This window comes from Salvia hispanica, chromosome 3, assembly GCF_029641045.1.
Source record: "Salvia hispanica isolate PSC_SH4W2 chromosome 3, Shi_PSC_v1, whole genome shotgun sequence".
NCBI lineage: Eukaryota > Viridiplantae > Streptophyta > Magnoliopsida > Lamiales > Lamiaceae > Salvia > Salvia hispanica.
Genome location: NC_142694.1, coordinates 20,704,635 through 20,718,369, shown reverse-complemented (window position 1 = coordinate 20,718,369; position 13,735 = coordinate 20,704,635). Strand labels below are relative to the sequence as shown.

The following is a 13,735-nucleotide window of genomic DNA, read 5'->3' as shown; positions in this document are numbered from 1 at the left end:
CGATTAATGAATATGTGTGAAAAATGATAAATGCTTTGTTTGAATTTACTATTGTTAAAGAGAAATGTTATTAATAGTAGTAGTATTTAAGATGCATGTATGGTCATTTTCAAGAAATTGTGCAATTTGTGACGTCGGGATTGATTTTTACTAAAGTTGTCGTATATATCTCTAGTTTCTAACACTACTATTTACCTAATTACCATCTCTATATGTCACTATTCCTCCCGCTCATGTTGCAATTATTTATGGGGACATTGATGCCGGTGTAAAAAATAGCTCATAATTATAAACAATTTTTGGACCCCCCCAGAAAAAAAATCCTGGCTTCGTCTCTGTCCACAAGCACATAATTTAAACAAATTTATTATCTAAAAAGGGAAAAATTGTCAACCCCCAATTTATAACCAAACAGGAAATAACATTTTTCGATTTTCAAAACAAATCAAACAACAAAAAAGGAAAAACCACAAGAAAAGCATGAAAATGACACTTTGATAATCATGTTTTACACTTCCCACTTAACCAAACGTGCCATTCTTCAGCTGCTGAAGGAACAAATTTAAGGTTAGAAAAGCTTTTTTCCTGCTGTTAATTTTAATGACTTCAAATTTTAAATCTGGAAGTATGCTTATTTGTGCTGAAATTTTAGGAAGATTATAGCTTGGTCGTGATATCCCAGTTCTGTGAAGTTTCATAGATTTTTAGGAGAAAAAGATTGTGATTTACAACATCAAACAATGCCAATACCTTTTTGCCCTCCACTTGTTCGATGAAATGAGTAATTGATGACCATCTCTTGTTTTTGTTTTTGTAATTATTTTTACTGTTTCGTTAAACCGTTACTTCGGATTACAGGTTTTGTGCCTTAGTATTCTCCCACACTCTTTCGATGCATCTTTCAATTTTTACAGTATATATATACATAAGAAACCACCTCTCGAATCAAGATTGTGCATCTTTTCATCATATAGGGATGAATTATGCTAAAGATTGATATCTAAGGTGGCAATTTTCCTCTTCATGGAATGCTTGAATTTTCATCCTTTATTTTTAAATGTGAAACCATATAGAAGCTGAATAATTTGTTAATTCCAATTTAAATTTTTTTGATTTCCCACCCAAATGATAGCACCTTAAATCTTTTCAGTAAATTTCAATTCTTTGTTTATGATATCATTTTATTTATCAAGGGCTAACTCTTTTCCTCGTGATGCAGGTTTTGAGTTGCGAGTGCCTTTTAGCTCATAGCTGCTCGTTCTGTGCTGAAAAGGTTCAATTTTGAGCCACTCTTGATCAAACATTTTCTGTGGGGAAATGTCCTTTTTGCAAATTTTATCGACTATTCAGCTTTTATGTGTAGTGTAGAAGTATATTGAAAGGAAAAGAAAAATGGAAGTAGTGAAAAATGTGGTTGAGAGTATTAGTTTTATGTGCAACTCCGAGTTCTGGAGAATGGCAGTGCTTTGGACGCTTTCTCTCATCTCTTCCTATATGAGCCGGTTCTACCAAACCTTATTCTCACAAGAGTCGAGATGCTACCCTCGCTGTTCGCTGAAAGGCTCGACTTTTGCATCTCTATTGGTGGATAGGCCAATCTGCATAATAACCGGGGTAAGTTTTAGTGAATTTGAGTGTATCTTGGTTTATAGTCGGTTTTTGTTGAGCATTGTCGGGCTGGGTTCTTTTCAGGCCACGTCGGGCTTGGGTGCTGCCGCTGCAGATGCTCTAGCGAAGGAGGGATTTTATGTCGTTCTTGGTAATTTGTCTATAAGTTTTCTACTTTGATGAAATATCAATAGGGATAATTGTGAAACTTGGACCAAATATTTGTTTCACACCAACTCAAGTCCAACTATCGAACTTCCAATTCCATTTTAATTTTGTTAAAATGGCTGTATTTCGCTCAAAATTTGTCATCATTTCATATTCAAATCAATTTCAACAAATAAAGCCGGTTGATTTTGCCACGTTGGTTTTCAGGTGGTCATGTCGACATTAAGACAGATTTTGATGCTTTAAGATGATTTTAAACCCTGTCGATAATAGTAATTTTCATACTATTATCCCATAGTTATAATTGCAAATTTTGTGTAGTCTGGATTTATGTTGTGAGATTCGCAAAAAAGAATGCTTTTTTAGCTTTTAGCTCGAGAAATATTTGAACTTGTAGATCTTTTATGTGGTTTGTTGTGAGTTGATTTCACATTTGTTCTCGCACTTGCAGTTGGAAGATCATCCGAGTTCTTGTCAAAGGTGTAGAAAATTCAAGCCACCCTGTTGTAATTTATCATACTCGGGCTTCTCAATGATTCTTATATGTCGAACCCGTATGCTCTTCCAGGCTGTATCCGAGATCAAGAGTCGAAATCCTGATGCTTGCCTTAAAGCTTTCAAGGTCAATATGTCTTCCTTCGAGTCAATCCTCGAGTTCAAACACTCGCTCGAGCAATGGCTACGTGACTCAAACATGCATCCATCTGTTCAGCTCCTGATAAACAATGCTGGGATCTTAGCAACTTCGCGTAGAGTTACTTCTGAAGGATATGATCAGTTATTATTTACGGATGTAGAATTGGGTCCAAATCCGTGTACTTAGGCGCAATGATCCCATTCATGATTAACTATCTTTTTTTCTTCGATTTATAGGATGCTCGCCACGAATTACATTGGGGCATTTTGTCTCACCAAAGTTTTGCTTCCCCTTCTTGAAAACAGCCTGGTTCCTTCCCGTGTGGTGAACGTCTCATCATTTACTCATTGGAATGGTAAGATCCTGGCAGCGTTGATTATCTAATTTTCAAATACTCAATCATATGTTTTCTCAGTCTATCCTATTCCAGTTCGCTGCAGGCACGCGGACACAGAAACCATATCCGGGAAATTCTTTATGAAATCAAAGGATTACCCGTATGCGTCTATTTACGAGTATTCCAAATGTAAGCATGCCACCTCATAGTAAGTCCAAAGTGTGTTGTAGCTGCTGATTTCTCTTGTCATCCATTAACAGTATGCATATTGCTCTTCTCGTATGAGCTTCACCGGAAAGTTGGCCTAATGAAGACATCTCAACATCTATCCATAGTGTACGTATTTGGTTTTGCTATGCTCGGCTTTTAGTATTGTTCCTATGATTTTTCCGATTAGTATCCATTTGTGGCAGTGCTGCGGATCCTGGTGCCGTAAAAACAAACATCATGCGAGAAATCCCTTCATCCGTGACGACAATGGCTTTCACAGCAATGAAACTCTTAGGTGTTCTTCAGTCCTCAGAAACCGGTGCGAGCGCTATTGTTGACGCGGCACTGGCCCCTCCGGTAAGTACTCAAGGTCATTTGGGACTTCTCATTGACCATAAATCCACATCTCTAACCATAGACTACATAGTTACTTTCAATTTATGACCTTTAGGATATGCCAAAAAATGGTGACATTTTGGAAAAAATGTTGAACTGTCACAACTTTTTTACCAAAAAATGCTAAATTTCAAGAATCGTTGATAATGACCTCTAGATTGATGAGTTTGAATGATTTTTTTTCCCTTTAGGAAGTATCAGGGGTCTATTTTTTCGGAGGGAAAGGCCAGAGTTTAAACTCTTCCGCTCTTTCATATGATGCCGGGCTCGCCAAGGATGTCTGGGATGCTTCGTGTAGCCTGTTCGAAGAGCTGCAGACGACTGCCCGACGAGATGGGAACCGAGCTGCTTAAAGCATGAAAATGATATTAATCCCCCTAGATGTTCAAGAGAGAACTTCTGAATGTTACTTCAATCTTATTGGTGAATAAATGTTATAAATGATATTAATCCCCCTACGCTCTTAAAAATATAATAGCAATCGTCAAGCGTCACAAACAAATCATAAAAGGAAAGTCCCAAATATTTTATTAATATTTAATGGAGTATCACAATGATCAAATCCGAAATTTACCTAATAAATGCTACTCCCAAAATTTCACCTAATAAAATTGTAAAGTTAGGGCAAATTTATTTTCCAAACCACCGATTGAATTTTTTTTTTAAAAAAAAGCCTTTTCCCGGTGTCTACATATACAAACCCATAAAGATAAACGGAAAAATAAAGAGAAAAAAGAAAAAGTAGAGAGAGAAAGAGAGAGGAGGGTTTCGGAATCCACTGATAAATCTCCGAACAAGCTGCGGATTGATTGATTGATCACACAACTACAATCCAATTCGAATAAGTGCACACTCACACTAATTCGTGCGTGCGTGTGTGTGTGGGGGAGAGAGAGAGAGTGATTGTGTTTGTTGTGTATTGAATAAATTGGAGCGGGAAAAGGGGGGAAAAGTGATTGAACTAGGATATAGGGCAGGAGTAGCAGTAGATCCGCCGCTGGGAGGATGAGTACGAGCAGGGGAAGCGCTGCGGGGAATGGGGGCGGGTCGCAACTCATTCCCGCTATGGCGAGGAAGGTGGTGCTGAGCTTGAAGGAGGTAGTTAACTGCCCCGAAGCGGAGATCTACGCTGCTCTCAAGGACTGTAATATGGACCCTAACGAGGCCGTTAATCGTCTCATAGTTCAGGGTATTTTTACTCTATTTTTCTATACATATGGACACAAACTTGGACTATGTTTATATTTATCTGTGTACTATCTTTTTTGGAGAAAAATCAGAAATCTTCATTTTGTTTTATGTCTGATATTTTTTTTTAAAAAAGGAGAAAAAGAGGGAACTGGAGAATAGAGAAGAAAGAGTTTCAAAGAAACGTTTTTTTTAACCTTTTATTGGAGTTTTGAGAAAAAGTTTTGAGCTATCTTGTGACGGAAGCCTACTACTATTTTGGAAGAGTAGTTTAAGCACGGTAGTTTTCTCACTTCTTGGTTAGCTGATAGTTTCTGCAAATTGGGGTTTTGGTTTATTGTTGTCCCTCAATACGGGTTTAGTTGGTGCTTTTACTAGCTGAAGGTGGTGTATGAAAGGCAATTTATGATCTGGTGGAGCAAATATTTTGAAACCTTGGAACTGTTTTTTTGCTTTTTGGCTATCTTGTGCAAATATCTCTTTGGAGGTTCTATTGCTGGCTCGTTCTGGTTCAGTATTATATATCTGCAGATTTGTGGTTCCTTAGTACTTCTAGTTCTATGCATTCCGCCATTCTTTCTTGCTTGTCCTGGCATGCATATCCAATTTGGTTAAGTGGAGTTATTTGTTTTGGGAATGCAGACGTTGTTAATTGTAGATTTATTGTGTACCCTGTTGTCTTTCATGACTTAATTGCTTTCAACTGAGAATTAACTTTAGTGAATTCTTTTGGCTATTTGCCATAAGATGATGGCACTTGTTGATGTTTGTAAAGGTCTGATTGTTTAAGTGTGTATACTTGTTTGCTAGCTCATTGGCTAAATGCATCATTAAACTAACAATATGCGCATACTAGTAGAACAATTAAAGCTGAAATCATTGTAATTATTTCTTAAATTTTCTGACATGTCTTTTACAACTGTATAGATCCTTTCCGTGAGGTGAAGAGCAAACGAGAAAAGAAAAAAGAGGTTCGTTATTTATGATATAGGTTCTGTGTGATAGCAGACTCATTCATACCTAATAAAGATACTTTTAACGCTGAAATAAGGATTCATGAGCTCATGTATCAGCCGGAACAATTTTTATAACAAGTTTATTGTATTGTGGACTGCTACCTGGATTGATTGGTTTCTTTTTCATGCTTCTCCCATTAAATGAAGAATGGTTCAGCTTTAATAAGGACACTGACCTAGTATGAAAAACTGTGTTAAAGCTTTCATAATGCTGTCGTTTATTGCGATGTACTAGTCAGTAACATATTTGTTTGTTTCTTTCAACTATTATGTTTCAGGGTAAGGATAACCATGACTCTAGACCCCATGGTGCTAATAGTTCAGCTCGACGCAGCAGGAATAGTGCAGATCGCCGTGGTGCTTCTTCAGCATACAGTGCATCCGCAACATACAATGCTTCAGGTATGGAAGCTTCAATTTTATTGGGTTTAGTCAATTAGGAAGATCATTGCAGATATCTTGAAACAAGTTTGTTCTTATCAGAGTCAAAGCCAACATATAAGAAAGAAAATGGGTCGGCTACGTATAAAAGTAACATTTCTTCAGCAGCTGGTGTGCTGGTAAACAATAGAAGCCAATTACCTTCAGGCCTCAGGTTTGTCCCTGCCAGACTCATTACAGTTTGTCAAAAAATTTGTACTTCATGTTTAGATAAGGGAATTGTTGTGAAAAATCGACTGTTTGTTTGTGTTATCCTTGGTTTTTGTTACCTTTCTAAAGCCATATTAAGGCTTGTGGTTCTTACAATATATATTAGCTTGCTCTCAAGCTTCAATGAAAAATGTACTCTATGCCACATTTTACATAAAAACTCCCTACTTGTTCCTGAGTTCTGCACATTCTCTGTGTTTCATGATAAATGTTTCTGATGGGATCCATCTTTCTATGTGGTTGGCATTTGTAAATACGTGTGTGATATAATGGGCCCCTTTTTTTGCCATATACGACTCTTTTAATCCTTCATATTCTTTAATGTCATAAATGGTACTGCATGTGTGTGATAGGGTTTTCCACTCTATTAGTCAGTCAGTCACAGTCATGTAGTAATGTATTTCTTCTTTACTGAATCCGTGATGTTACTGATGCTCCTTTTTCTACATGGATGTGTTGCAGTGATGGCAGTGCCACTGAGACTAAAGGATCCTTGTTGGGAGCAGCTGATGGTAAGCAATCTGTTGCAAAGACAGCTTCTGGATACCAATCTGCCTGGGGGGGTGTTCCTGGTCAAGTTTCTATGGCTGATATTGTGAGGATGGGCAAGCCGCATAATAAAGCATCTCATCAACACATTCAAGATGTTCCTGCAACCGAACCATTTCCTCATCTAAGATCTACTCCAGATCATGCTTCTAAAGCTCATTCATCAGAAGTTTCTTTAGTTCAGCATGCTCCCAGTACGTATGAGTGGCCTGTAGAGAAGCCAGAGTGGCCTGTAGAGAAGCCAGAGTGGCCTGTAGAAAAACCAGCTCCTACAAATGTGATTCCTATCCCAGAATACACAGTTGATACTGAGTTGTATCCAGAGGCATCTGGTGTATCTGATGGAATCAGTCAGCATTATGAAGAAGAAGAGGTTCAAGCAAGCGAAGATGATAATAATGTAAAAACTGGTGGAAATGATTTGAGTTCTGTTCCTCTACCCAATAGGAAGGCTCCTGAGAATGATTTAAGAGGTTCATCACTATTTGAGAATGAGTTGTATCAAAATATGGCTTCATACCAGTCCGAAGCTCCTGATTATGAGCGTCATGAAGGTATAATCTCCTTATGATTTCACTTTTACTGAACTGAAGTACAACACCACCCAAAATTTTGCAAATTTTTGGATGCTATTTATCTTGTGAAACTAATTTTGACATGACCATGGTACTAATATTAGTTATGGACGCAAACATATAAAAAGAAAAACTTTAGATCGTCAGCTGTGGTAATTTCTACCTGGTCACTCAAGTCATTTCATATATGTAGCTTCCAAGAAAATTATACCTATGTGCTATAATTGCTGAGGCTAAAAAATGTAGGTTGGAGACTGTATGCTCCTGCATGACAGTCAGTTGTAATACATGTGTGTGGTTAAACAATCTTAGTTTTAGATTTATGTTGGTGGTTACCTTAGTTTCATGTTTTCTGTGGTTTGCAGGTGAAGAAGTTGGTGCTTCAGTGGCATCAGTCACCGAAAATTTCCAACAACTAAGTGTAGAGAAGGATGATGCAGGATTTCCATCTGAAGAAAATGCTCCTTTGGTTGTAATTCCTGATCATTTGCAAGTTGAAGCTGCTGACTGTTCACACTTGAGCTTTGGTAGTTTTGGATGTAGCACGAAGGCTTCATATCCTTCTGGAGGTTTGGCATCTGTACCTATAAAAAGTAATTTGGATGAGGGACATAATGAGGCTGATACTGCATTAGCTGCGGATGCAGATACTAGGTACGAGTATTTGTGATTTCAGATCTTTTATTGCTTATCTTCTTCAAACTTCTGAATATTTCTTGTTCCTTTGCTGCAGACAGTCTGGATATTATATTGACAATTCTCTCACGGATACATCCGATAAGTTCCATGTCAATGGTCAGGATGGTGTCATTGCAGGGACATATGATGAACCTTCTGCTTCACAGCCAGAAGAGTTGAAACCTGAGAGTACGGAAGTGACTCATGGAAATCAATATCCTTTCCCGCCTGTTAATCCTGGCTATGCCTTAGATGACACTCGAAGACTAAATGCTGCTTTTAACGAGACAAGTTCCCAGATGCACAATCTTGCTCAATTTTCTAATGTTATGGTAAGATATTTATCCCCTTGCTTAAGTACTGATTAGCTATTAAGAAACTTATTAATTTTGAAGATTATACTGGAAAAAGCAGTTGAATATATGATCTGTTCTTTCTTTAAGTGGAATATTTTAGCAACCTCGGAATTAGCTTTTCATCTGAGTCCAAAAAATTGGTATTAATCTATGTGATTGGAAATGGAAACTACAGAAGATTATTCGTGGGTGGGCATAATCGCTTCCCCGAACGTGCACACATACATGTTACCATGTTGGGAAGAAGTGGGGAGGTGGGGGGGGGGGGGGGGATTAGGTTCAATTAATAGATGCTTTACTTCCCATCTTATTTGGATAGCATTGGCGAGTGTATTTGGAGATGTCAATTGTTAAGATTTTTGACATTTCCTTATTTCTTACTTTCTGATTATTATAGCAGCAGTCATACCCAAATTCACTGCAAAGCTCAGTGTTGACTGGAAATGTTCACTCTGCTAGAGAATCTGATCTTCAGTACTCACAATTTCCTGTCTCGCATTCTCTGGCTGCAAAATACGGGAACTCTATTTCTTCTGTAGGTGCTTCAGCAATCTCTATGTCTGAGGTACCCATCTCAACTGATCATATAACTACAATTACCCTGGTGCTGTATAAATTATTTTTCGCTTATATTTTATCTAATGTTCTCATCAGCTTTGGCTAAATATAAATATTTTTTCAGTCTACGATATGCAGATGATTTTTCATTTTTATCCATCAATCTTTGAGATATTAATATAGGAATCCTTTCTTATTAAACAATCTCCAATTGAATCAAGTTGTACAAAATTAGCTCTCGTCATAGAATTATCCATATTTCCATAGCTTGTGGTCTGATAGCTCTGATTATGCTAATGGGGTGCTTCAGGCTTTGAATACTGCCAATTCATCACCACAGCCTACTGCACAGTCTCATTCAGGAGTGAATGTAGCCGCCTCTGGACCTCCTCTCCCTCAGCAACATGTTGCTGTACATCCATATTCTCAGCCAACACTACCTCTTGGGCCGTTTGCCAACATGATAAGCTACCCCTTCATGCCTCAGAGCTATACATACATGCCTTCTGCGTTTCAGCAACCATTTGCAGGTAACAACACGTACCATCAGTCCCTGGCTGCTTTACTCCCTCAATATAAAAGCAGCGTTGCAGTCAGTAGTTTGCCTCAATCTGCTGCTGTTCCTTCTGGATACTCTGGTCTTGGGAATACCGCAACAGTTCCCGGTAATTATCAGATGAATCCTCCTGCCGCCCCATCTGGTGCAGCTATAAACTACGAGGAAGTATTGGCTCAATACAAGGAGAGTCAGCTGCTCGCGCTTCAACAGCAACAGCAGCAGGTAACAATTTTTTCGTTTGTTTCTTCTATTCATTCCAGCCAATTTCTTTGCGCCTTGATAAAAGTCTTGAATAATAAAATCTTGCATTCTCTCAGAATGAGAACCAAGCGATGTGGCTTCATGGGCAAGGCTCAAGAACGGTGCAAGCTGTTCCAACCAATGCGTATTACAATTACCAAGGGCAAAGCCAGCAATCCGGTGTTTTCAGGCAAGCTCAGCAGCAGTCACAGAACTACGGGACCACCCCTGGGTACCCGAACTTCTACCATTCTCAGGCTGGGATCTCCCTCGACCAGCAACAAAACCCGAGAGATGGCGCACTTGGTGCCCCACAAGGACAGCCGAAGCAGTCCCAAATGTGGCCTAATGGTTATTAATCAGCTCTCGTGCTTCTCCAAGGGGCTTGCAATGAGTGTGGAGGCGACCCTCTCAAGATGTTAAGAGGAGTTGCTTCGTCTGTACACGTGCCTCGAAGGTTGCATAGTATGCTCTTCCTCAGTTCATGCAACTTAGAGAGGAGAGAGATGGCTGCTAACTTTGTGTTGGTGGAGATGTGTTTTTCTCTTCCACTTGCACTTTATAATTTAGATACACTTTTATTTAGAGAGAGTTTAAGTTAATGTTCGATTTTCTAATCATGCCTTTTTCCTTTTTCTTTTTCTGTTTCTTTTTTTTGCTGTTCAGTTGAATCACTGTATCATTTGTGTGCAATAGGAGGTAAGTTTTGGTTTAAAGTCATGTCGTTTTTTATGTTTGAAAAGTATGAAATGTGGTAGCTACACTCGCTACATGATAAATAAAAAACAGATGATTAATTGGTTAAAACTTGAACACTAGGAGTATAATTTTGGTCATGGTATTTTTCACTGACTAAGTTGCTCTAAAATATTACTCCATATTTTATACAGTATTTTGTTTGTTATTTTTAACTCAGCCCAAATAAGATATCTTTGGCGAAAAATGTATTTTAGTGGGCAATCGTGAAATGTTTGTGATATTTTAAACCACTTTATAAGTTGTGACAAGTAGGATATAAATGCACTTGGAAAACCACATTGATTTAATAGCATCAAGTAAGATAAAAAAAATGCACGTAAGTTGGTCGGATATGTTGATTGATCTACCGTAGAAAATAATAAACAAATTGTAAAATTTGTGATATTTTAATTCAATTTTAAATTTTGTGTCAAATACAAAATATTGACCAAAATTTATGATTTTAGGGACCAATTTTAAACGTTTTTTTTTTTTGTTTGAGCGGGTAAACATTTTTAAACAGATTTTAAAGTGAAAAAAAAATCCCATTCTAAAAACCTCCAATGTAGAAAAAATTCTTAATAATTTGGGTACGATTTAATCTAACACCAGTGTCAAACACACCTAGTTAAAACATTGATTGGACTCTAATTCGAAAATAATCAATACAAATAATTAAAACAAAAGTAGTATAGACCCGCAGTGAATCACGACCCGACCCGACCCAATTACTTTTTTCCTCATTTATTTGAATTATATTTCCAGCGTTCACTCGTTCAAATTCGCAGAAAAGAAATGGTGAGCAAATTTTTCCAATTCTTCACGGTTTATTTATCTATTTCCCGATCAACACTCTTTTATCGTAGCAAGCGTTTATCAATTTTTATTTGAATTTTTGTAGAATTGATTAAGGTTGTACAGTTCCTCAAAATTTGATTTTGGTGCTGGATATGATTTGATTAGGGAATAGGGATAGGGTTGTTAAGAGAAATTAGTAGATACTCATAAATTGCTTTGCTTCGAGTTAATAACGGTTGAGCTCAGAAGTCTGAAATGTGCAGCTTCTAATGCTTTAGTCTCAGTGATGATGGAATTGGGCTTTATAATAATGAATAGGACACTTAATCCTAAGATTATAAATCTTTATAATCAACATAGTTTATTTATATGCTTCCAAAATGGTTAGTTTTGGTGTATTTGGAACATCTATGTGTAGCTGATAAATCACAGAAAAGGTCTCAACTGGTTGATTAATATCATAGCCAGCACATAAAGAAAATGGGAGGGGAGATGAATGGAACAAGAATGGAGTTGAGGTAGTATAAGAATTAAGAAGATAGATTATTGTGTTAGTTTCTCTAGACGTGAACGGGGTAGGCCTGATCCGTTTTGTGCCAAGGCTTGGCTGGTGGTGTTAGTTATTGTTGAGTGAGTATGCAAATGTTTATTCAAATATTTTTCTTGAACATCCGCATTGGTTCATTTGCTAATTTGCTTTAGTTCTTTTGTAATCAAAATGTGATGCCTCTGTTTTTCAATGATTTCTTTGTGTCTAGGCTGACCCGGAATTGGAAGCAATCAGGCAAAGGAGAATGCAGGAGCTAAAGGCTCAACGCGGCGTGGTAGTTATTGCATTTTGTGCTATTTCGTTTGTCTTTGCAGAATAAGTTTATCAAGGTCCATAGTTACATATTTATTCATATATAGAGTAGTCATCAAGGTACTGAACAGCAGAAAGCTCAGGAGGAAGCTAAAAGGTGGATTATCTCTTCTGTCAAAGCTTAGACTTCTCTTGATTAAAGCTTTTATTGATTTTATTTGAATTTCTGATTTCATTTAGCGAGGCAGAAGAACAGAGACAACTGATGCTGACACGGATTTTGACATCTGAAGCACGTGCAAGACGTAAGTCGAATATTTTGTGCTTCATCCAATTAACTCATAATTTTCTCAATACAATTTTTCTCTGTACCTCCTCTTTATATTCTTCAATACTAACTTCAGTAATCGTATAATTACGAAGATGAACAAAATCAGTGTTTAAACATCGTATCTATTGTATCTTAGATGTTAGTAGTATTTAAATTCTCGTGGCGCGACCATCCATGTGGATTGACTCTCAATGCCTCTTTTTGTGCAGTTGCTCGAATTGCACTTGTGAAACTCGAGAAGGCCAGGGGAGTCGAGGATGTAATACTGAGAGCTGCGCAAACGGGTCAGATTGTGGAGAAGGTATCTTGCTTCACTGTGCTATCTATTCTCATGTTTCATCGTACAGCTTTCTAAACGTTCAAAATCAATGGACATGGTTTCTTGCTTTCAACATAGGTATCTGAAGAGAGGCTCATATCACTTCTCGAACAAATCAACACTCAAACAACGAAAGAAACCAAAGTGACAGTAAGTAGCAGTAGTTGGTTTTGAGTTCTCAAGAACTACGTAGCACTACCATTTTCAATTCGTTAATTTTTATCTGTTGCTTCCCAGATTCGGAGGCGTAAGAGTGTTCTCGACGACGATTAGGGGTTTGTGTGATTTTATACCAAGCATGATTTACATATGGACAAAATTGTGACATCCATCCAATGTGATTGCCTGGATTCATAGCCCTTATTTATGATTCGAGTTTTAAATATCTTTCAATCCCTCAATCCTTATGGATTGTTAATTTACATTTGAAGTATTGCTTGAAATGTAATCTCAATTTTAGCCGCAACACATGCAGAGTTACAGTGCAATCACTAAATTTATGTCCATTTCAATCTCATTTCACCTACCATTGAATTTTGTCATTTCATATTTTTTCTAGTTATTTTCCGATTTTATATATTTAAATTGTAATATTTGTAAAATCAATGTAAATGACTAATGAGATGTGTCTTTTTATAGTCAAGACAATGCTTTTTTCTATTTCTATGACTATTTGGGTCTCTTCTGTTTTCAAAATCATATATTGGGATTAAATATGTGTTCTGTTTGGTTCAATTGAATTTTATAATTGAACTTTAGACGAATAATTACGTGATAATTAGTTAGTCGTCTCATCCAACAAAGATATTCTCACGACTTAATATTGAATGAACTACTTTATGTATAAATTAATTCGCTCTACAGTATCATAATTATGATTAAATTTTGCGGCATTCAATTGAGTATTGTTCAAATAAAGAATTTATTTTCTAATAATACGAAAACAATGCAAAGTTACTACGTTTGCCATGAGTTGCATTAAAAAAAAATATCACCTAATATGCGATTCGACCTAATATGC

At 37.1% G+C, this 13,735-nt stretch overlaps 3 protein-coding genes across 10 annotated transcripts; all 3 read left to right on the top strand.

Annotated features, from left to right (window-relative positions):
* The first annotated feature begins 424 nt into the window (after positions 1 to 424).
* LOC125211872 (uncharacterized) lies at positions 425 to 3,810 on the top strand. 7 transcript variants are annotated; one of them, XM_089067153.1, is made up of 11 exons: positions 426 to 567; positions 1,220 to 1,273; positions 1,369 to 1,614; positions 1,693 to 1,759; positions 2,228 to 2,256; positions 2,345 to 2,553; positions 2,650 to 2,768; positions 2,844 to 2,939; positions 3,011 to 3,086; positions 3,164 to 3,317; positions 3,548 to 3,810. In XM_089067153.1, the coding sequence occupies exons 3-11, from the start codon at positions 1,393 to 1,395 to the stop codon at positions 3,707 to 3,709; spliced, it is 1,134 nt and encodes a 377-aa protein (XP_088923279.1). In that variant the 5' UTR covers positions 426 to 567; positions 1,220 to 1,273; positions 1,369 to 1,392; the 3' UTR covers positions 3,710 to 3,810. The 7 variants fall into 7 exon arrangements, with proteins under 7 accessions (XP_088923282.1, XP_088923279.1, XP_088923276.1 ...); XM_089067150.1 differs by having other exon boundaries at positions 1,364 to 1,614; XM_089067154.1 differs by lacking the exon at positions 426 to 567 and adding an exon at positions 629 to 781.
* Positions 3,811 to 4,067: 257 nt separating this feature from the next.
* Positions 4,068 to 10,442, top strand: LOC125213143 (uncharacterized). 2 transcript variants are annotated; one of them, XM_048113521.2, is made up of 10 exons: positions 4,068 to 4,545; positions 5,472 to 5,515; positions 5,839 to 5,962; positions 6,044 to 6,155; positions 6,674 to 7,314; positions 7,701 to 7,989; positions 8,069 to 8,345; positions 8,770 to 8,934; positions 9,238 to 9,708; positions 9,804 to 10,442. In XM_048113521.2, the coding sequence occupies exons 1-10, from the start codon at positions 4,362 to 4,364 to the stop codon at positions 10,083 to 10,085; spliced, it is 2,589 nt and encodes an 862-aa protein (XP_047969478.1). In that variant the 5' UTR covers positions 4,068 to 4,361; the 3' UTR covers positions 10,086 to 10,442. The 2 variants fall into 2 exon arrangements, with proteins under 2 accessions (XP_047969478.1, XP_047969477.1); XM_048113520.2 differs by having other exon boundaries at positions 4,069 to 4,545; positions 8,767 to 8,934.
* A 1,578-nt stretch (positions 10,443 to 12,020) lies between these two features.
* Positions 12,021 to 13,231, top strand: LOC125215564 (uncharacterized). Its single transcript, XM_048117014.2, has 6 exons — positions 12,021 to 12,086; positions 12,172 to 12,221; positions 12,305 to 12,369; positions 12,605 to 12,696; positions 12,793 to 12,864; positions 12,952 to 13,231. The coding sequence occupies exons 1-6, from the start codon at positions 12,057 to 12,059 to the stop codon at positions 12,985 to 12,987; spliced, it is 345 nt and encodes a 114-aa protein (XP_047972971.2). The 5' UTR covers positions 12,021 to 12,056; the 3' UTR covers positions 12,988 to 13,231.
* The last annotated feature ends 504 nt before the right edge of the window (positions 13,232 to 13,735 follow it).